Raw genomic sequence first — 24,708 nt, 5'->3', positions numbered from 1 at the left:
TATCTTAAACATGGCAGTTTGTAAAACACAATACACACTGACTGACTGGTTAATTATAGGACAGCTGTATTTCTGTGTGGATTTGGGAAAGAACACGGAGAAAAACCTCGTGACCCCCTTTGATCAAGCCTGCCGAATACGAACATTTCTGGATGCAATAAAATCGGCAGCTATTGGGCGTAGCTCAGCCTGAAAACTACTACAACCACAGCCCACTTTCCAGCTTCCTTCCCCACTTAGTGGGACAGTTCAAGAAAAATACTATTTTTCGTTCTCCGGCCAAAAGTTAAATAGTGATACCACTAGTTGTAATTTTACAACATATGACATAAAAAACAGAAGTCAGATTTCATATTAGATGGAACTAAATAGCTTTCTTACCAAAACAAACTTTAACACTATCTTTAAATTATATTTGATCAACCAATAAAAACTTCAAGTGTGAAAATATAAATATCGACATTATTGCATTTTAGCTCTGATTGTAATGCTATTCATTTGGCGGTTACACTCTCTAATAAGCTAAAGGGAGAGCTGCTGAACAAATATTAACTTAATGGCTCAAAATCAAGGAAGTCAAACATGAAAAAGCCTGTATGTATTCTTTTAGACCAAATGTTGCCATCTACAGAAGTCGCCTTTAGGACAAAGCCTGAATTTGCAGTCTCAGGAAATATTTGTGTTTTCGTCTAAAGCCTCACCTGAGGGCTAACGCTGGCGCCGTAGCCCATACCGGGCGAGTTCATGGAGTGGGGGCCCATTGGCGAGCTGATGACGGAGAAGGGCGACGCCAGGCCGTTCATGGGCGAACTCAGCGTGCTGATGGGCGAGTGGAGCGAGCCGGAGGGTCCCATGGAGGTCGGGCTGAGCAGCGAGGGGTGCATCCCTCGGTGGGATGTGGGTGAGCCCAGGGGGGAGGAGTTCACGTGGCCCATCGAGTCTGGTTGGAAACCCAAATAACAGAGTCAGCGAAGTTTACAATTCTCAAGAATGTGATTGTGGTGCAGAAGAATGAACAATTAGACAAACAAAACAGAGATTTGGGCTGATGCACTGCGTTCCTTGATGATTTTAGTACCAGATGAGGCGTCCACTGTCTCACAAACACTCTCCTAACGGGGTCAAAGGATACAATGTTCTAATATATGAGTGATTAGTGGAGTACTGGGCCCAAGAGGTCATAATATACAATTACCCCAGCCGTGGGGCAATCCACATCAGGAATGATGTCAGATAAGGTCCTCTTGTGTACTCTGCATACAAAAGTCCTACCCACCCCTTTCCCACCCCTCCAGCTCTTTGCTATGTCTGTAGGCAATCCTCGTCTCACCTGTCAACTTCAAAAACACAGGAGAGGGGAGAATGCAACATGGGTACTATAGTATGTCACATATTGTGTGGGTTATTCCCCCTTCATCTTTAGTGGCAGCCCTCCACTGAAACTGGTTTTAATCTTTGATTGATTGTCTTTTCCACCTTTTGAATTATTTATATCAATATCTTTTTGCCGATGTTTCGGCATACATTTACTATAACTACAATATCTGCTCCATGCCTGAAATAAAGCAGCTTAAGTTCAACTCTGGAGAGCATTTTGTCCTGAAATACCCTCTTATACCCTGTCCTATTTTGACAGTACCACTTTGCTCTCCCTGTGCTGAGGACACAGGCTGGTTATGTAATGGCCGGCCTTGTCTGTCACACTCCCTCATTTCATAAGCGACTGGAGTCCTCTGTTTCCATGTAGTAGATCCTGATGGACGGCTCAATTAGTTGACAGCTGAGTCCATTTCCGAGCAACTTTCCTAGAGTGCTGTGTCTTTTCTGCAGCTCAGCTGACAGGATCCTGCTCGTGTTCCCCTTCATAATGTCTTTCTGCTGTGTTATGGTGTAAAAGGAGAGTGGGGCAAAGCTGGCATCTGTGCATCTCAATACATTTCCTGCACATCCTGGTTGCTACACAAACACTCCCTGCAGGCATGCACACAGATGCAAACACACGACCCATCCTTTAGAAAACAAACACACCCTTCTTAATAAACGGTGAACAACAGCTCTGCATCCAGGTGTATCAGTCCAGTGTTGAAGCCTCTGACTGATACCCCTCAAGCTTCCCTTTTATCACCCTTTTCTCCAAATTGTGCCCACACACGTCATTCTTAAAAATGAATGAATCATGACTGCTTTCCCAGAACCCGAAAATTCCCATAACCCTCCACCAATTGGGTTTTAATTCAGGGAGATAAAGCAAGCTGCGGTATTAAGGTTGCCAATCTGCCATTGTAGGTCTCAGCAGGGGGGCGAGCTCGGCTGACAGAGTCCCAGCAAGGCCCCCCTGGAGGGGGATGACAGAAACGCACTAGGAGGTAGCTCAAACTGTTTATGTCTCTATCCCTCTCATTCATTTCTTATGTTTCTCCCTTTTTGAGAAGAGAAACAACCAGAGCAGAAAATTGACTGAAATGTGTCTCATCATCGACCACTCTTGGAACACACTGCAAATATGTAGCCAAATGATCATACCGTATGTGAACATAGAGCAGAGAATGTGTGTGTGTGTGTGTGGGGGGGGTGAGAGAGGGAGAGTGGGTGTTTATTCTTGCTGGACTTGGGTTGCCAGTGTAGGATTACAGCAGGATGAAAAGGACTCTGTCCTAATCCTTCCCAGAGAGGGGAAAAAAGGAAGAAGGGAAGGGATAAGAATGAGAAACAGGGGGAGGGGGGAAGAGAGAATGGACAAGACTGAAATAAATAGGAAACAAAAGAAAATGACAAAACCAAAAAAGTTAGAAGAGGCACTGGCTGTATTTCTTTTAAAAGTTTGCCTTTAAAGTCGATCTGATGAAATGGAAAACTAATTTTCACCAGCTGGAATGCGGGAAAAAAACAAAAAACGGAACAGTCTGGCAGCTGTCCTCTGTAACCTATTTGTGAGCAGCATTGAATAAACATGCTCCCGACTTTACTAAAGATAAAAATGTGTGAAAGGCAGAGCAGTGAGCAATGGTCAGCCAGGGAGGAATGTTGAATCCAACTCACTAAAACAGTCGGGAATCACTGGTGGTCGTCCAAGCTCCGTGTATCAATACACAAAGAGATTGACTCGTGTTTATAGATGGCGTCTGAAAAGTGCTTCTGAGTGCTATCATTTACAGCCTCTGTCTGTCAGTGTGCCAAGATTACTGGAAACAAAAAAGCAGAACTGACAGCTACAACTAAGCAATTTAGAGCCCAGCTTACACACTCATTTTATCCTGGCTAATCACTTCAGTACTGCACACAAACAACATCCTTTTACAAACAAGACTTCGCTCCGTCTAAACTTTCTAGCAAGTCTTGTTGTGCAGAGTAAATTTGGGTATTGGCTGTTTTTGCATATATAGGATCTTGTGTGGTGGAAAAACAACTCTTCAGGCACTTGAAACTGCATGTTTTCTGTGATAGATTCTGCAATTACAAGTTATTAAGGGTGCATGAAACTGGAGGGAATTTTCTAAGATGAGGGGAAAGGGTTTCAAATGTAAAATTTTTAAATGGAGTCTCCTGAAACTAGCGGAAAGGTTTCGCATCGGCGCCTGCAACAAAACTTTGATAGCTCGTTAATGAAGCTTGTGAATTGTTGAATGCAAAGCAACTGGAAACCAAGGGGACAATTACTATAGTTATGTACATTAGGTCATTTTGTAGTTGGTGGGACTTGTCCTGGGGGAACAGCAGTGCACTGTTTGTCAGCTAAATGGACCCTACGGCCTAGGACTGACTTCTGAACACTCCGACATTTACCACACCGCCCGACAATCTCTCCATTTCTTCCATTTTTCTTAATGCTATCCATCTTTATTGAGACAAAGTCTCCATTGATAAGGTAACAACAGTGGAATCTGTCCCTTTTTGTCTTTGAAGATGGGTTACAAGTCCTAAAAATCTGTTTTTCACTGTACACGCTAACAAAGATTTTGGCCTCCGTGCTAGCACGTGTTGGATACACTAACCAGCTCATGTTGCCTCTGCCACAAATAAGTGCTGATACATTATAGATTTAAAGTACGCTCCCCACTCTCCTCACAACTCTCTGAAAACTCTCTGGCTGTCTGTGTCTTCCACTGGCCTGTTTTATTTTTATTTTTTAGCCCTGCAGCTTCATACACTTGTGTCTTTCGGCCAACTTTACACCCATCTGGTTTGCTGTCCGCTTACAAAACCGCGTTGACAATCGCGAACACATGCACTATGCAAAAGCAGACAGATGCTCACTTTTCAGTCCGTGGCTAGCTCTCCTGCTTTATTATTCATTTACCAGCGCCACAGTGGAGGTTTATAGGAACATGTGGATATGATGTGCAGCTAGAATAGAAGCTGAACCGATGAACAACATCAAAAACCTGTAAATAATAAATTGTTCTTTAAGTCCAGCTGTTTCTTTCCCTTGAATATCACAAGGTGGTACTTGAGGGTACTATACATGCAAGCAGGATTCTTTGTTTTCTTTGGCTCACAAATGTTGAAATAATGACAAATAGTTAAAGCCCAGAAACATGCAAACAAAAGATAAGTACAGGCCATGAGCTTTATGTAGCTCCTTGCACCAAATGGGATTTCTGCATCCCTCTGCTGGCATCAGGTCAGTTGAGGGATGATGGATGCCAGAACATTTTGGCATAAATGTAGCAGTTATGAGTCACCAGCACAGTGCACTGCAGCACATTAGCACACCAGTCACTCAGAGAGCTAAATTCAGATGAAGATGCATCCCGTTGAAATGCAAAATCATTTTAAAGTGCTGTTAATGATTTTGCTATCTTTTATATATATATCTCTGCTAATTTATGGCAACAAATTGCTTGTTAGTGTCATCATTATTCTCGTGGGCATTTAAGTCGAGGCAGACGTGTTTGGTATTTTTTGTGAAATACACGGACACCAGGGTGAATTCAGGACAAAACAGCAGACATTAGCATTTCTTTAGGTGTGTTCCGAAAAAGAGAATTGATTCAACACCAAACTCAAGCAATTGGTAGGTGGTTCATTAAAGAAAAATACTGCAGTCCTATGTCTCTAGGACAACTGCAGGCTGCTATTTTCTGATAAAGCTTTCTGCAGTTACCACTCAGCATATATTCATGCCTATGCTTGTTAATCAGGAAAAGAAATTCTACAGTTTTCTGCTATGACTAACCTATTTGATCAAAATGTTTAGGGTATTTTAAAAATACCCTAAACATTTAGAGCATCGATTAATTTACCGAATTTCACTTTGAAATGAATCAAACTGAATGAAAGCATTTGCATTTTAAGAGATGAATAATATGCTTGATGACTATCTACTTAAGGTTGGAGATTAGCAGCGTAATCAGAAACACATTCTTTGTAGCACAATTAAAACAGAGATGTGTTTTTATCTTTACATTTTAATCAGGGATGATGGATTTTGGAATCTAGATCCTTCATTAAGGCATTCGCAGCTGTCTTTATTGGGAAAAGGACAATAATCTCAATTTTATTTTTTAATGTCACACAAGCCAAACACACAAAGTAATCCAGGATTACATAATTAAAAAGACAATCTCTTCTTGCTATTACTGAAAGTCCCAGCAGGCTCTGATCTGACTCCATCCCACCATTTCGATCATCTACCCCAAGTTTCTCAGATATCACTCCACACATATGTGAAGTGTTTTTGTGCCCAAACGCACCTGGGACAGACCAATACAAATATGTAAAGCAAGTCTGAGAAAACAGCTCCATTGATATAAATAGAACGCAGCATTTGATCAGCACTTCTGAGACCCAGAGCTTAGCATTGAACACCGCAGACTTAAATGCACAAAGGACGGCTGACAAAAAAGAGATTTCCTTCTAGTCGTTCATTTCCTTTGGTCTTTAGGATGATTGTTAATCCAGCAGAATTTACGATTCACCGTGGGGGGCAAAATAACTTCACGGTTGTATATATTCTTTTCAATCAACCTTCCTTAATCAAATAAAAAGCTCAAAAAAGTTGAAAAAAACAAAGCATTGAGGGTCTGCTGTGATCACAAAGAGTATCTGCTCCTTTCAGAGTGATAGCTTTAACACAAGGATACCCAGGCCTGGGTTTCACCATTTAGTAGCCACTATTCAATTGAAGGAGAGGAACGCAAAAAGAAAAAAAAGAGCCTTAATGTAAGATAAGAGGCAGAAAAGACATGAAACAGGCCACCCGTATTTGCACAGTAGGTGGGCTGCTAACAGCCATCATTTGATACAGTGTTGATATAACCCATTTCGTTTTGCCTGCTGAAATAACTGCCCTCATTAAAGACTTAATTCTTTCCCTCCTACCTCCCTTTCTCCTCGTTTCTCTCTCGCACGGGTTCCCTTTATTTTCCTCCAATTTCAATTCATTTCCCTGATAAGCTGGGGATGAAAGCGCCAGCTCCTGGGGCACACCATTGCCCTTAGTGACTCTTAAGTGTCTGAAGAGGCCATGGAGCCGTGGCTGGTCATGGCTAGATGCCAGCTAAGCCACAGATTACTGGCACTATTGCTAACAGTGCCCCAACTGCCAACACTCTGATCTGCTGATATGGCCTAATTGTCCTCTTTAGCTCAGAGGTGATATACTGTGCCAGGCAGCTTTCCAGCAAAGCCTTACGAGACTTAACAAATGCAAGCAAGTTTTCCAACTATTACACAGGCAGGAGACTTATTGGCAAATTCACAAGAGTTTGAAATTTATTGGTTGTCCATCGACCAGGTTTCCTATTTGGTGAGGCTTCAGTACAGTTTCAGTAAAAAAAGAGAGAGAGAGAGTGCTTGTTTATTCTTGCCAGACTTGGGTTGCCAGTGGTTATGCTTTTATATAAAAGCTTAACTTCTCTCTGTGACTAGTTGTGTTGTGTTTTTTTCTTTTTAAAGATTGTTTTTGGGGGGTGTTTGAGTTCAATCCAACAAATCTGTGTATTTAAATACATTGATGCTGTTATGAATTCAGTCAGCATTGATGATTGTCCAACAGAAACAACTGCTTTACCTGGAAGGTAGCACCTACAGGATGATGCACATGCTGCACAAAGTCAAAAGACTAGCCAGAAAACACCGCCTGGTGCTGAATGAAAGCCGCGATAGCAAAATGCAACGTGCTGTTTGTCCTTTGGTAACCTTATTTCATCAGGAGCAGCAGCTGACAAGAGCGTGTTGATGGAAAACATGACATTGAGCAATAATTACTACAGCAGCCTGTGGAGCTGCCTTTGGGAGGAAAAAAAGATTACATTTGCTACTGAAGTGCTTCACCTTTTGTTGAGACAGGGTTACCCTTTCAGCAACATGTCTGCTTAGGAAATTGCAGAGCAAGGCTAAGTTGATAAGCTACAATATGCAGGGGGAACAACAGGCCTTCTGAGTGATGTCAGCACCAAAGCAACAAGGCCATGCCAACTCAGAGAGAAAAAACAGAGATGGGGTAAAAGCTTGACAGACGCGGCACGTGTGTTGCTGTGATAACTCGAGTTTCTACACAGTTTGGTCAGACAGGCATAATGAAGCGTTACATCCCCCATGGGTCAAGTCTCACTACTGCCTTTTTTGTGTTTCAATAAAATGCATATCAGCACGATGGGTCTACAGACTTGAATTTCTAAATTAAAAAATCAATGCTTCATTTATTCTATTGAAATGCTGAGAGATGCAGAAGGCCCTGGCTTAAAAATAATAATCCATATATGTCTGTGTGGGGAAAATAGGATTGCGGTATTAACTGACAAGCAGCATTTGTTCACTTCCTTTTTGTTTTGACTTAGTGGTCATAAAGGTTTCTGAGGGGAATGTGCCAATAACTAGGAAGGAAAACAAATAGCGCCTTCCCTCCGCAGACATCAGTGTGAGAAATCTGCCTCTTGGAGAACTTGTCAGAGGAAGCAGGTGAAGGGCGACCTCTATTTATAACTGAAAGGCATTAACTGCTGGAAAACTCATCTTTATTAAAGTAGAAAAACGGACATGTGCTGTGAGTGCGGCGCCTAATGAGAGAGCGTCTCTGTCTCAAACAAGGCTGGATGAAGTGCATATGATTTCAGATTAGTGCATTTGGATTTGGGACGCAGCAATGTTATAGGAAGCCTTGGTGCAGTGGACCGCTCTGGAAGTACTGACTAAATTACAAGCCTTTGAGCTCCTTTGTATTTTCATTTTCTTCTCTGATCGTCCTTCTGAAACATCCCAGCTTGTTTGTAATGAAATTCAAATGGGGAAGTTTCTGGCTCCTGGACCCGGTTAGGACTGCCTCTTTCCTTTTCCTTCCTTCCCCTGGGGGAAGACGCTTGAGATAAAGGGAAGGGAAGAAGATGGGCAAAGATAGGGTGATCAATACACGGACACGCAAGAGATGGGGAGATTCATAGATAGATAAGAGGGATTCAAACAGGCAGCAGGAGGAAGAGAAAGTGAGAGAAAGTCTGAGAGAAAGCTCAGGACCCTGGGGGCCATTCAGAGGGGATGAGATAGGGGTAGGCAATGGGAAACTATGTGTGTACGTGCTGCAGGAAGAGGCCTTGCAGGCGGCGGGGAGGGGGGGGCGCACACGCGTCTCAATAAGCAATGTATGTCCCAATGAGTGTGTGTGTGTGTGTGTTCTGTGTAGGACTGTCACTGCGGAGAGTGTACTTTGGATCGGGGCTCTGACTCATAGTGAAAACAAATAACAAACCCTGCAGGGCGGATGGACGCGGCGTCCAAGGTAAATAAACAAGGCGCACGAAAATACAGTTGCACTGAATGATGAGGCTTGACCTCCGCCCCCCCACTCAACCCTCACCCACACCCGACTCCCCTGTTGCTCGACTAGGACGGAGACTGTCTGCCCGGCACAAAAACAAAATCGATGTACTTTTTTTGTCCCCCGATCAACAAAATAAGTAACCATGGGCGACATGCAACAGCTGACGTACTGGATGTTCTGCTTCAGATTCCAAATCTAAATCTGTCTATTTCTACGTCATCTTCAATCCTTCTCATTAAAGGCTATTAAAACTTCCTTCTGAAAATATATAACTTAACAAGCAGCTTGATGTACTGACGTTCCAGCTGATGAAAGCCTGCTGAAATGATTTTCAGACTCGTGTGAATTACCAGTGCATTGTTTTCTTCGGAGGGTTGGAGGAGCCTTAATAAAAGACCACAAAAGTGATGATGGGACACGCCATGAGCACTGATGAGCCCTTAAGTGGAGCTGGCATTCACATGGATGAAAGTAAGTGGATGCAAGTCTCTTTCCGTGGTGCTTGTGAATAAGTTTTCCAGTCCTCCCTCTGCTCTGTCCCTGTTTCCTTCAATTTCTATCCGACGCTTTCCTTCTGCCCTATCTACTCATTAGAGGGACTCCCCAGAGGACGTGCATAATCCCCGTTCAGAGCTGCAAGCCTTTCATGTCCTGGGAAGACGTACTGGTGAGAGCGTTGCCAGTTCCCTTTTCTCTCTATGATACCTGCATTGACTTTAGCTTTTCAGACAAGTCCTCCCTGTCTTTCTATTGGAACCCCCTCCTGCTTTCACATTCCGTCCCCATGTTTTCACCTGCATTTATATTCTCCTTTTTGGCACCGTTGGTTTGTGTTTAGATGGTCTCACGATAAACTGACGTCTCTTCCAGCTGTGGGAGGTAAATGACAGAATAAAGCACTCTGGATTCTCCTAATTATCACTGATATTAAGACTTCAAGCGCTGTTGACTCAAGATTTTAAGCAAAGCATCAAAAAAGACGGCCCTGGACATCAGCAGTTTGCCCACACTTGAGATCAGACAACTCTGTACATTTTCAAAGAAAGCTGCTGCTCAAATTTTGGGAAAGTTGTGGGTGTGTGATTTTGTTTTGAATTAGCATAAAGATTAAAATTAGTGGTGCAGTGTGGTGCAACACTAGGAAAAAATGGGCTTTAATGCTGAGGGACTTGACGAGTGTCACAGTGTCAGTTGCCTAAATTACTTTCATTCTTATAACATGGATTTCCAATTGGCCTTGTTTTCATTTTGTTCTAATGACTTTGGAAGGTTTGGAAGGTGAAAATAAAATTGTAGTTTTAATAATATTAATTGATTAAATGTTTCATTGAAGTAATGTTTTTGGATGACTTGTACCAGAAAGATACACAATGTTCTCTGCCTTCCATTCAAACATAATTAGCTTTCCAGCTGTGAAGTGAATAATATTTCAAACACAGATTTCAATTTTACATTCAAGCACATTGCCACTTATATGTTTCATTAACCTCCCAGTAAATAAAAAATAGAGAATCTTAATAAAAAAGGGGAACTTGATTTGAATGCATAGAATTTAATCATCTATCTATCTACCGGTAATCAAATGAAAATGTTCTCGATACGATATATGTGATTTATGAGGTATGACCTCCCAGTTATTTTTTAGAGGTCCATTACTGAACACGCCGTCCTCTGTCCTATCAAAGCTTGCTTCACTGCGACATACTTTTTCCAGTGATGCAACGATGCAGGGTAAATTTGGTGTGACATTTGTGATGGAAAAAGTCGTTTTCTGGAACGCTCGCTCCCCTGTGATAAAATCTATATTTCTTTTCAGCCATACCACTTGTGGCCTGGTTGTTTGGGAATTATGTGTTGGGATTGGCTGCGCGGCCGAGTCCAAATAAAGTGAGTGTTATAACTGGCAGGGACAGCCATGCTGGAGAAAAAAAAAAGGTGTTGTTCATTGGCTCACATCGTCTGCCTGTGGCTGCTGGGACACAAGACTGGTGTAGAGGAGACACGGCCGCTCCGGGGAGGAAGCTGTTGCTGCCCTGGCATGTTTGCGGGGAAAACGTGGCCGACTGAGAGCTAAGGGGAGGGTGAATCAAAGAACGGGCGCAGCAGAGAACAGACCACCTGGATCAGTGGGCCTCAAAGGCTGACCTGACAGAGTCAATCTGAACAACGGTGAACAGTAGACAGTCAGTCTGCTGATTTACCCTCTCCTCCATTTTCACTGGCAGCCTTCCAACCAACACAGGCTGTCCAGCAAGGCTTTCAGAAAGAGCCTCAGATTGGGTTTTTCCACTAAGTTAAGGGATTTTTTTTTCATACTCTGCCTAGGAAAAACAGAAAGTAAATCAAAAATTGAAAACAAAACAATTATTGACAAGATGGTATTTCTAAGTTCTCCCAATTTTGCTAATTCTAATATATAAAAACACATCTCTGAACAAATTAGGCTTTGTAATGTTTGCAAAATGGTTCCAAAATGCACAATAATAAACAGTGCATGTAATCCAGAGGAGCTGGAGTGTTCATTGGCCACGTGGGCTGTCACACATTAACTGAGCTGTCACACATTGCCATCCCCTGGCCTCCTGACTCAGCCTTACACGTTACAGTGTGAGCTTGACCCCAGCTGCCCTAGACACTTCACCTCAGTCAAGTCTCAGCAGGGCTTACCACATGGTGCAACAGCCGTTACTATGCTTTTTCCATATTCCTTTTCTCTCCATCCACTCAGTTAAAAAAGACCAACAATCTCATGCAACATTTCTGTCTTCCTGTGTTTTGACAAGAGCCCCCCCCTGTCCTCCTGACCTTAAATTCTATTCTATGAATATGCCCCAACTGGGTAAAGAGGTTCTGGGATTCCTCTATTCCACCCATTATTGCCTTTAATGTAGTACTCATGAGGAGGGGCGAACATCGACAGCAGCATCAAGGCTCGGCCAAGTCAGCAACTATTGGGAGGAGGCCACTGACAGATAAGTCTCACACAAAAACAGAGCTCCTCATTACCACACACATGCTCAAGTGTTTTATTTGGACTGAACTCAATGTGATAGTTCAGCTCAGATTCCTTGGCTGCGTATCTCTCTTCAGCGAGAGAACGCAGAACCTCTGTCCTCTCAACAGTGGAAGTGAGGAGGACAGATCTCCCACGGTCACATGCTGCCTCTAGAGATAAGTCTTGGATTGTTCACAAACATACACACGCAGATATCCTACCCACAGAGACATGATTAACTTGCCAATTAGTACAGGAAGCTGCAGACCTTGAGGCTGTTTTTTCCTAAGCCACAAATAGAATACTGATGCAAATAAACCATACAAATTCAACGCCATGCATGAAATCAGACTGTGTACAGGCATGCATGCACAAACATACAACATGCCATGGAATGATCAACGGATTCTTTATTCTATTATCCAGCCCTATCCACCCACACACAGCATACATATTTAAACTTAAATAATAAACACACTGTGTCTCTCATTTTCTTCTTATAGCAAGTCAAAAGCCAAATAGATGGAGATGCTTCTCTTCTCAGAAATTCTATAACCACGGAACACTGCGTTTTGAAACAGAATATCAATTTTTTATGATTTGCTTTTTAAAAAAACCTGCAGCCTCATTGGTTCAGAAAATTGCAAGGGGAATGTCTTCATTTGCCTCTGAGATTTCATCCACAAATGGATTAAACATTTAATAGATGCACAGATTATGAATGAGGTAAAGCGGTGATATACAGCTGCCGGCGTGTGAGGGACACTCCGACAGGCCAATGTGAGCTCTGGTAGCAGCGTGGTTGAGCCTGACACTGACTGATAGCTGCCTGTAGATCCTGAGGGGCATCGGGAGTTTAATCACCCATAACCGCAATTACAGACGTACACGTTGGACTCATAAAGCACTGAAACAAGATGAGCGCCTCCCTCCGCTCCTCCCCTTGGCGTGCATCAGCCAAATTTCAAGAAAGCTCAAGGAGGACCGAGGGAGCTGTGGCATAAGCTCAGAGAGGCCGTGAGAGAGATCCCTACTATGGTGCATTAGAGGAAGGATTGTGGCACATTAATTAGTGCTTTTAATACACTTGCGTGCCATCAAACGAGTCATTATGTGAAGTGGAATTGCCTTGTTGTCAAAGTGGCATGCTTCCACTGAGCCTGTTTAAAAAGAACGGAAACAGCCAATGGCAGCACCACAGCATCACAGGGTAGAAAACATTAGCATGTCAACACATATAGACTTTCATACCTAAATAGTGCATGCAGCTGTGTATGTGAGCACACAGACCTAACAACTGCATAAAAGCTTATAATATACCGTGAGATGGGCCTAAGGATGGATTAAGATGGAAGCCTTTATCAGTGGGTTCTCACAATCCCCTATAGAGTAGCACAGCTCTCCCTATTGCTCTTTTTCCCTGCACCACTCCCTCTTTCCATTACCTCAGGGAAAGTGCAAAGGGGGAAAAAATGGAGGAAGAGAATTATAGCGGATGTAAGAGAAAACGGAAAACATAGTGGAACAAGTGTGCAACGCACAGACCACAGACAGGAGGTCACCTTCTCTCACAGCTTTTTGCCATTTGAAAGCAGAACAGCGAACAAGCGCTGAAGTCGTCTTTGTAATCAATCCCATCACTGAGTTACAGGGCAATAATAACGCTAAGTGGTCAAGAAGGAGAACAAATGGTTGTCATCTGCAGAGCAGGAGGGATGAAATAATTAAAAGGATGACATTTTTGTCTGCACAGGACCAAATGAAAAGCTCTGATGATTTGTTATTAGCCCCTTTATCATAATTATGCACTTGTAGAGGAGTGCGTTATACAGTCGCTCTCTTGCACTGTTTTTCTCGCTGCCTAATTGTCTTTGTGACTGGATAATTTGTTGGATGATCTCACAAAGCTGTGACACTTTGTCAGCAGTCACAAAGAACAAAGAACCAATGAAGAACCAACCAGTGAAGGGTAGGTATATGATTTTCATCATCGACAAGCATTTCCAGCCTTCTAATAGTGGTTCAGTCAGCCTCCTCTTGCACAGAGCTGCTTTAATATACTATATACATATCCTATAGGGTGATAAAACGATATAGGAATATCCACATCATCACGCCCGGCATTGCCATCATTCATCACTCGGTTAAACCGTCACATGAATTGACAGAGCCAATGAAGAGCGTTGGATGGCCCATGTGTGAAAGGGCAACAAGTGCTGTGGGTGCCAATGAGTCAACAGTGCGCAAACAAAACAGGCAAAAGGATGATCTGCTCATTGGTCAGGTCAACTGATCATTGAGATCATGTTTAATGGTTTGGCTATGGAGCACATGTACTTTAGGATGAGTCAGGACTAATTGTGTGACCAAAGAGGAAGAGGAAGAGAGGTAGGAAGGGCGGTTCAGGGTGAAAAGGGAGAGGAAGGTCAAGAGTGTAAGGCAATAGAAAGGGTGACTGTGGAGACAATCAGCTGCGTCACAGGCGAACCTTTTTCGTGCAAAGATTGCACTGCAATTTCCACGAGAAGATCGTGCAGACTTTTACAAGGTTTGCTGATGTTTTTGTATTTGAAACGCGATTCCAGGTTTGTACTGTTGTGAGCACAATTTTATTTTTTAATTTTTTCTATAATCTTCTCAGGCCTGTCTTCCCATCCGCTTCCAGGAAGCACACAAGCAGGAAGGCAGGGCCCTTTGTCTTCCTGGTTTGTGGCACTGAGGGACCTATAATATAGAGTCTATATTATAGACCATGGAAGTAAACATAATAAGGAATCTACAACCTCATGCTGTGGTTTCCTGTACACAGGTATGGAGATTAGTCTAAATGTGGGGAGGAGCAACAAATCAATGAGGAACACAACAAGAACACAGTGTGGCTGCTGAAAGCACAGTGGAAAAGCTTGTTTAGGAACAGCAGCAACATTAAATAATTAGACAAGACTCAAGCCATTCCTCTTCCACTGAGAGTCTGAGTGCTGCACACATGCACCCTTCCTTTCAGCAGAGTGCAGACTGATGTGCAGCATGAAGTAGTAGATAAAACATCCTGAAGGATTTATTAGTGTCAGCACTTGCCTTTGGTGAGGAGACAACATGAGGTATATTGTTTAGTCACGTTCATGTGGATCCTCTCCTGGAGCTACTGTTGCACCTTTGTTGGATTTCTGCAGATCTTACGCAACTTTTTCACAACAAGCCTCTCATTATCTGATTTATTGCCCAAAATGCTATGTTTTCTTTTGTATCCTGCCTACATGTTTTATCCTTAAATAATGTCATTTATTATTTTCCATGACCTGAGTCTTTGTAACTAGCTGTTAATACCACCCAGAACCAAAAACCATGCGCCCACGACTCTGCATGCTACTCATCTCACTGTTGACTTCACTTCAGCACTAGTTTAATGGCAGAGCTTACGTCACCATCGTTGTCCCATGTCGGTTCTGTGTTTTCTGGCGGAGAGAATGGCGGGCCCCCCCGGGCAAAACAGACTTATTTGTGTTTTCATGTTCATTTCAACAGGAAGAAAAACAGCCATTCAGCAGTATCCAGGATCTGGCTCATTACCCTGTTAAATGTTTTATACATCAGACGTTCTGTGTTTACAGGTCCCAAAAGTGCTTTTGGTTGTATGATTCTGGTTGCATACAAAATACACATGCTACAGAGTTTGAAACAACTATTATCAGTTCTTTTTCACCCCCCCCCCCCCTTATATATGCTATCAGCTACTTTTTATCTATGACCATTGGGCAATGGAATATAAATGATAAGACATCTGCCAGCCTTTAGCGCTGGGCAAAGTCAGCTTCCCATCTCGGTAGATTTTATCACTAACTCAAGTGATAACTCCCACAGCATTATAACAATGGGCTCAACCTTGTGTTATGAAAACTGTTTTTTACGCCCTGTAGAACGGGGTTCATTTTTGGCTCTCCTTATTATAGAGCCCACATTGCTGCTGTGTTTGCTATCATTTTCACACTCCCACACATGAAATGGGTCAGGTTGACAATTAATGAAAATCATTATGCAGACAGGTAAAGTGAGAGGGAAAACAAACCACCAGGGCCTCATTTTTCATGCCAGACTTGTTTGTTTTTCCATTAATCCTTTTTGTACCCGTGCAACTTCTGAGCACACAAATGGACAGGGGACAAATTTAGTGGTCCCTGCGTGTCGAGACATTGCTGGCACAGGTTAATCTCACTTGTTAGGCTCACCTTAATTATAGTGTTGGTGCCTCTTTGTGTTTATTCCCTCTGCAGCGGATCTTTGAGTCATTTGTTTGCGTAGCTTTGCGGAATGATGGAGGTGGCGATGTCCCGGTGACAGGTGGAACATGGCTTCCACAAAAGTCCTGCTTTTGTGTAATCATTAGGCTTGCACAAGCAGGTTTAACTGTGCATATCCAGTACATGGACAGATGGTCAACATGTAAACACAAATTCATGTTCATAATATGCCTGTTACAGCTGCTGCAGCACACTTGTGCTCTAAACTCTATGTAATGGGATATAAATTGAGACGAGTGTGTTAAAGCCACACAAGTACCTTGACAGTAGTTTAGAACATGAATGCGCAATGTTACCATTTTAGCCAGTATGTACAGCGGATTAATATTCCTTTTTATCCAAAACCTTTCCACTGATGGAAAATGGTGACCATAAAAGCACCCAGTTGAGAGCAGAGAGCCTGTTTTGCCAGAGTGCAGCCCTCGCATACGTGCATTTTTTTCTAAGTGCACAATCACCTACACACAAGCACAAAATCATACAGACTGTTCTCGCAAAAACAACCACAGAGTCATTAGCATGCTGTGTTATTCTTTCCTGGCATTAAGCTCTCATCCTGATGCCATTTTTTTTCCCTCCACAGGAACAGCGGAGGTCTTTACATGACAAGCATTAATAGTACAGGACTAAATGTTCCAAAGCCCCTAAATTGTTTCATAATATTTAGTGCAATCTGTAACGGTAATGATTAACTCCCTCCTGGTTGAGTTAAGGAAATCAGGTAAGAATGTGATCTGAATATGAGATGTAGTTTGTGAGAGATAGAGGGAGATTTTACTGACCAGTTTTCTCCTTTGAGCAAAAGAAAAAGTATTTATTTAATAAATGAAATAGGGAATATCTGTTTATCAGACCAACAACACGTGATGATGTGGTTGGCTTTAAAAACGTCTTTACTTTGAATTTTCATTCTGGCCCTCAAACCATCTGAAAGGCTCCTGACCCGGGAAATTTTATCAGCCTTTCAAAAAGGTCTGGTGAACTGATCCGCATGAAGCCATCTGATAAATAACAACCAGAGATGTCAGCGCTGAGCTATCAGCTTTCGACTTTGACACCGCTCCCCCCCCCACCATACACCCAATTCTGCAATCTCTTACTGCTTCCACCAGTTCTCTGGCTGATATTTGTGTTTCTTTTCCCCCATCGTGATTACAGCTGCACGGCCACATTAGTCAATTAGCTCGATGACAGTGACTGTAATGGACTGGTGGACGCGATGCCCCCGTAGCATTTGGAGCACTCTTTCACAGAGGCCCCACTCTGTCACACAGTCCCATTGACTCTGCCGCCTGCACTGGCACACACTAAAGGTCAACTTTCTGCAACAGTTCTCCTGCAAAGGCCCCCGGTCTCCTTGTGCTCTAAGGTAATGGATGGGAGAGAGTATGGCTGAGTTAATGAATGAGTCCAACTTGTCTTGAAATCTATATTATAACACATTTTGCTGCAATGTCTGTTCATAATTGCACAATCACACACTCGTGTTTGGCTGGTGATGGTAGACCAAGACATAATCTAGTTAGGATGTACCAGACTGTTCATAACAGAACACAGAAGTGCAGTTATGCAGTAAAGCATCATCATCCAAATTTCCTCACAACCTGCTGAACATGGCATCAGCCTATATGTGATTAATTTATGTTGTGATAAAACAAAATGCCGTCCCTAATCCATCCGACATCGAACGTTACAAAGAGTATTAGACTCTTGTACTTGTTGAATCACTCTGCTCCTAAATGCTGCAGTGTTTCTGAAGACAGGGTCGAAAGCTTCGGTGTCATCACTGCAGCTTCAGGCTAATCCTTCAGGACCTCCGACTCCTCAGACCAACACCGTCCTGACAAGATATTTCCATTAGCTGTGACATTAGCATCACTTCCCCCATTTCTCTGTCTCTATCCACCTCAATGGCAGCTTTGCAAGGGGAAAGCATGTGGGATTTGCAAACACTTCTCCCCCCACTCCCACCTCTCATGTACTGACCTGCATTAGCACGCTGAGATGGGCCTCTTGCTGCACGGCATGCGACATTGGAGGGTCAGTGCTCTGCCACCCCCCCACCCATATTGCAGTAGCGTGCACATCTTGCAAAGAAATCTTTGACCCCTCATTCTTCACCCTACACCTCACAATTTTGGGTCTGCTCTTTGCTGGAGCATAAAGGTGGGGTGTGCGTGAGCCTGGGTGGCAGGTGCTGCATTTCTGACCTTCCACTTCCTGAAATCGGATTTGGTGACATTCGGACGCAGGGTTTCGGTTGGGCTCCCTCTCTCCCCCAGCCCCCATCCGCAGAGCCAGCTATAATGCCAAGCATGTCGAATCATTTTAGCATCAAAATGCAGACATCCACCTCCCTTTCCTTCTCCACCGCCAAATACTGTCCTGTGGAGGAACAAGCAGCCAGCTCTGGCGGTGCCGTCATCCCTTAAATTCACACTGACAAGAGCAGAAGCAAATGGTTGTAGTCAGAAAGGCGACGGTCAAAACCGGAGACCGATAGCATGAGGCTCCTTTTCTCTTCAAAATAGGAGATTTTTTTGTGTCAAAAAAGGAGGAAAATGACCTAAAGTCCAAAGTGAAACTATACAGTAATAATACAGCAAGGACAGAAAAATCTTCCTGCAATCCTGTTGCAATATCTTTTTTTTATTATATCTTTTTTTTACAGTTGCCAAAGTAGAATCGGATGTTGGAAGCAAATACTCCCAACAAGATGTATGGGCTCAGAGAGAATATAATACTTGATAAATAAACCCCCCCCCCCAATCCAGGGCCCTTGTCCAAATATTTGCTGTGAACTGATTCAAATGTTCCAATGAAAACTAAGATTTTCCTCAAGGAGCAATAACAAAACAGACACATTTATTGATTGCATTTCTTCCTGTTTTTTCACCATGTTTTACACATCAGCACACCACTAATGTGTGTCACGAGGCAGAATAGCTGTTCTGGTGCAACAATATCCGTGCAATTCCTTTACATCTGATATTTAAGATTATAAGGAATACGCCACATTTGTGCCACCTCACCGATGCAAATCTGGCACTCAGGATTGAATTTGTGGGGGCACTGAGGTACCGCTGCAGGCTCAGTAGTGCTGATCAGCTGTTCATAAAACGGCCATGATCAGGAGATCTCTGGGTTATGACCTATATACTCATTTTTATTCATGCCACTCGTTAATTTTCAGCATACCCGATGTACTGCGCCGTGATTAACATAATGTTCTGTGTTAGGCAACATGGGGCCTGAAGAATTGAGAACTTGCTTATTCATGTTTAATTGATGTTAATAAAAAATGCATTTCCACCCTTTCTAGCTGCAAAAGCCTCACAAATTATACTGTAAACCTCAATCAATGGGTCAGGATCAACTCTGCAGAGAGCTAGTTTCTGTGGCGGAGGGAAATTTCACCTCCTCCGCACAAACGATCTCAGAGAGAATACATAATAGATTTGCTAAATATATCTAATGATGAGCTTGAACTGAAATTTAAAACAAAGACGACCAGTTTGGGTTTGAGATGATACAAAGGGCTCTCAGTGAGTTTGAAATGAAATGGAACGATAGATAAATTTGTATGCATCTTGAAAATTAATTAGGTGTAAAATTATGCCTTCCTGATAATTTACATAAAAAAATCTTTCCCTAGGACAGCAGTAAGAAAGGGGTTTACTCATAACGATAGCCTTTGAGGATTTCCGCTCAATAAAAAATTCAAATGCAAGCATCACCTCCCACAACCTCCAGTTCCCATTAGCAATGATAATGAGCGTACGACAATACAGATACAGTATGAACGTATCCTGCCGCCACCCCCCCAATGTCCCGAGCTGCCCCCTCGCCTCAGTCACTGATCAGGTTGAGCTATAACAATGAGATAACATTTCATTCTGATGCCGCTGCTGGGGGATTATGGGCTCAGGGAGATATCAAAGGCTTAGTCGCTCTGATTTCTAGTGACCTGCTGGGGATGGCTGCCCTCACTTTGTGCCAACGCAGAGACCTCCAGCTTTGCCGATGTGTCGGAGACGACGCCACGGCAGCTCCCACCGGCAGGCTTTGTGTCAGTTTGAGGAAGGAAACAGGTATTCCATGGACTCGGTTAATTTAGTTCTGATAAAGACATCAGCTTAGTGGTTAATGGAAGTTAATAAGTAGCGTAACTCTAGCGTTGTGCTGGAACCACACTGCCAGAACAGATGTTTACTAATTACCCAGTAACTCAAGGCATTCCAAAATAACTGTGAGACTAGTAAACAGTATAAGTGAAATGAAAACAGAATCATTCCAACAACAAGGCAGATTCCACAGCAACTGAATTATGTTGCCTATCTTATTAGAAAGGGACACAAACTTGAGTTTAAAACAGACTAGTCGTGTTTTATACTGAAATGGGGACAGGAAAGGCAGAACTACCACTAGATATAATGTCATTAGTTTGCTCTTCATTCCATTCAAATGAGCTTATAATTCTTATAAATTGGGAGGGGGAGGTGGTTTGTGTATCTTGGAACTGTGGTCGAGATGACTCATCATATCTGGTAAGTTTGTTATATATTTAACTAGCCAATTAACAGGGGCATTTTGCAGTACTTGACAGCTATGACAAACTCCAGTCTTCCACCTAAGTAAACATCCCTTTAAAAAAACAGAATTAGCTGAAAATCTGCATGGTCGCCACTTGTGTATTAAATATATTCTGTGGAGTATCCCCTCAATAAATAAGGGCCCGGCCCGGCATTTAGAAATTTAGTATCCTTCACCCCTTTGGCTCTTGACCTAACAGGAAGCAGCCAAGCGGAGCGCTGACTCCAGCCAGCCAATTACAAAGCAGGAGCACAGAAAGTACTAGGACTAATGAGCTCCCTCTTGATGACCCTTCTCACCTCTGCAGGACCCCGGGATGGGAAACATGAGGAGCCAGGAGCGACTTCAACTCCACACCATCGTGCCCCCCCCCCGCTTCCCCACAAACTCTCTTTAGCCTCCTACATCTCCCCACCTTAACCTCGAGTTCTCGAACCCTGCTGTGTGACCACAAGGTCTACAAACACATCCTGCCCAACACATGGCTTTTTACTGCCCCAGTCGTGGCAGAGAAGCAGAAAAAACAATGAGCATGTACAAACACACATTCCTAATATGGGACGGGGGGTTATGTCAGTTGTATTTTCCTGCAGTTTCTTTATGATAGCTTCAAAGTGGGGGAGCAAGAACCATTTCTGCATGTTCTCCAAATGTGTTCTAAGGAAACTGGAAAGACTTCATTGAGGAGTGAGAGCATGTTTGGGCATGCACTAAAGTGTGGCTCTTGGCTTTTATTAACGACAATTATTAAAACAATAAAAAGTGCTGAATCAAAAAGCTCACAAAGGATTCGGTTCTGTCTAATAGGTACCAAGAACCTGGGTGGGACAGCGGCCACGTTGGTGCACTTCCGTACGCACAACAACACAGCTGCATTTTACTTTAATGAAATAAAAAAAGAAGGCATCCTACACTCACGCCCCCTTTTTTCTGTAGGCAGAATTGATCCTGTCATTTGGAGCCTCCAAACACAGACCATATGTGGGTTCAGCACTGGCAATCAGACTACATTGTGGAGCAGGCGGTTGAGTTCATCAGGAAAAAATTAGCCCGCCGCTCTGCAGGCCTCTCTCCCATTGGCCAGTCACATGGCCCGCTCCGTTTGAGGGCACCCCAGACATTCCTGCGGATAATCTTTTCCATTCCTCTGCTCAGCTCAGTGAGGACAGACCAAATCACAGCACAAGGCCTGCATTGTGAGGGCCTTTTCAAAAAGTCCTGTTTTCAATGCTGTCTCTCTTTTATGCTTTCTCTCTCTCTCACCTCATAGACCGCCATTCCAAAAAAGAAAAAAAAAAATTCCCATCGTGACTTTCTCATAAAAAGAAACACTAAATGATTGGTTTCTTTTGAATCGGGCCCGTAGAAAACCACGGTTCTCACAGCCTCTTTCCAGTAAGAGTTTGTTTTTTGAAAAGCCCAAACAATATAAAACCGCTAAAACCCGTGTCCGGCCACATCAGTGCACTGCCTCGGGTTCAGCAGCTCAGTGCTGAATCGGGCTCCCCGGGCGAGGCTCGCAAGCCTTCCCGGAAACCTCCCAGTCTCCTCACACCCGTTGTGCAGCAGCTTGCCATTGCGGCTGCAGTCAGGTGGTTAGAACGCCCAGAAAGGAGCACAATCTCGGTCAGGATCAACATCGTCTAACTTGACATGATCCACAATTAGATCCCCGATTATTACAAGGGCTTTAAATGTTGCTCACCACTTATTTTACTTTTGCTATATTACCTACATTTTACCTATATTTACCTATATTACCTACCATCACCAATGAACCATATGAAAAATGCAATGCTACAATTTTCAATTCTTTCTGCTCTATTTGGCCGTGAAACTGGGGTAGCCAAAATACTCTAATCTGACTTGTATCCCAGTTTACAAAGCTTCTTAATATAGCCACAACACAAAGAGGGAAAAAAAAAAACCTCTGACATACTTCTGCAAGACAACACTTCTATTCCAGATGCTCCTGATTGTTCAGGAAACACGTTCCGCCTGAGTGCAGGCAGCGAGGTTTGACAGTGGAAAAAAAAAGAAAGAAATGTTGCAATCAATCATGGCAGCTCTGTAAAATACACAGATGCGGGCGGTTCGCCTCACCTGCCGAAACTTGTCTGGGAAAAAGTATTTGCAAGGTAAACGGCAGGTAGTGGGTCATTATGTTCACTTTACTGCTACAAAAAATGGATATTTTGATGATGAAAATATCACGTATGGACTAGCTCTAAACTACAGACAACATATGCGTGTTTCCCTGGAGATTTTCTACCTTTGGGGCACATGGGACTGTAAATTTTAACTGCTCTATTTAAAGTACTCTTGTAGAAAACATTACTGGATTATATCATTCACATTTCAGTGCCTTTTTCAAGAGCCAGTCAGTCATAAGTAATTTAAAGGCACCAAGCTGCTTATTACTGAGGGCAACTTCATAGCCTTAAAAAAAAAAAATACAGCGGCAGAAAAGAAAGAATGTTTGCAGTAATAACATTGATCCTTGTAATCATATTGTTCAAATGGCTAAGTAGAAGACAGAGAAGACCTCCAAACAATTTTGATACTAAAGGCTTTAAGGTGATTTTAAGGTTGCGACCTAATTAAAGGAGTCGAAACCATTGTTTTGGGTTTTTTTTTCAGATTGTAAAGAGGAGGGGAAATATATTCAATGTTGTCTTCTGAAGCCCTGAATGTACTGGAAATATCAGCACACGAAAATATTTATTCCTGAAAGTATGTATTTGAAGCATGGACATTCAGTAAACCTCAATGCACTACATTTTTAATATATGCTGAATGTGTATATATATTTAACTGCTATTCTTGTGAGCTCTTTTCCACATGGTTGTGACTTTGTCTTGCTGAGTCACTCCCTTCATACATGACAGGCAGCTCAACTGGCCGCTGTGCTAACGCAGGAAGAGTCAGCCTTGGAGATGCAGTGATAATGTGTTAGCATAAATCACATGTTCTTCACATCCGTGTCCCCTTTTCCTTCAGTGATTCATTCCCATCCAATGCTTCCACATGCAAATATACCACTGAGCATGACATTATTTGTGCATGCACTGCACACTGGCTTAAAAAAAAATCCCTGAGCCAGAGAGGATCTTTTCACAGGCAGCTGCTTGCATGTGTGGATATGTGACAGAGAGAAGTTTTCCAATGACACATCCATTCCAAACTAATCCCAGATGCACATAAAATGCAAATAAACTAATGGAAGTTTCTCTACTGAGCAGAATAGAAGCCTAGCCTGGTTTCTCCAATAATTTAAGGGTGAGGTTTCTGCAAAATCTATACGAAACAGCTTGATTCTTACCTGCAAATTCATCAGGAATTTAGCAGAGAACAGGGATAAATAAGTGATGATGGGTTAATTGACACAGTTAAAGAGTTACCTGAGGCTAGGCGGCGCTGATGGAGAGGACACATGCCACTGAAACAGGAACAGGCCTCGGCCGAGCGACCTCTGTCCATCGGGGGAGCCAGTGAGCACTGGGGCTTAAGGAACCCTGGAAAGAGACAAATGTAGAAACATAAATACAAATCCATTAAAATGTCTGTACAAAAACATGCTAACTTTAACTTGAAAGCACCTTGTTTACAGGTCTGTGGCTTCTTGTGATTACTAAAACTTCTTCACTTGTGGCAACACACCAGATTACTACTCATAGCTGAAATAAGGGGGTGTAAAGTACTCAAGCATAAGACTGAGGTTAGCAGCTCTGTGTGGGCTAAGCGCCAAATCAGGCTGAGGTGCCTGGAGGGGCTGGATGAGGCCGTCTTACTGTCTGTCTCTGAGGTCAATGAGGTCATCTTCAATAGGGAACTCATTATTTGGCACAATGGGGCAACTGAGCAGGCTGCTGCCCCTCTGGACCAAATTTTACCCATCACTGGTGTAATGCAGCAAACAAAAGAGCAAAAAATAGACCTACAGCAGATATCTAAATGTTACAAAGACATATAAACATATATAAAAATAAAACAGGGAAGAGTGTCAACAATACACAGCTAAATAAATGGTTGGATCCACATGCTCTATAGGTCAAACATTGATC

At 42.9% G+C, this 24,708-nt stretch overlaps 1 protein-coding gene across 2 annotated transcripts in view; it reads right to left on the bottom strand.

Moving 5' to 3' along the window:
* The window catches only part of rxraa (retinoid X receptor, alpha a), a 72,707-nt gene that overhangs the window by 27,003 nt on the left and 20,996 nt on the right, over positions 1 to 24,708 (bottom strand). For both annotated transcript variants that reach the window (XM_057018082.1, XM_057018083.1), the window contains exons 2-3: positions 24,046 to 24,159; positions 702 to 940 (exon numbers count right to left, since the gene is read on the bottom strand). In XM_057018082.1, coding sequence (XP_056874062.1) covers positions 702 to 940; positions 24,046 to 24,159 — 353 coding nt within the window. The remainder of the gene's footprint in view (positions 1 to 701; positions 941 to 24,045; positions 24,160 to 24,708) is intronic.

The sequence above is a fragment of the Takifugu flavidus genome, chromosome 20 (genome assembly GCF_003711565.1).
Source record: "Takifugu flavidus isolate HTHZ2018 chromosome 20, ASM371156v2, whole genome shotgun sequence".
NCBI lineage: Eukaryota > Metazoa > Chordata > Actinopteri > Tetraodontiformes > Tetraodontidae > Takifugu > Takifugu flavidus.
This window is presented reverse-complemented; position numbering and strand designations above follow the sequence as displayed.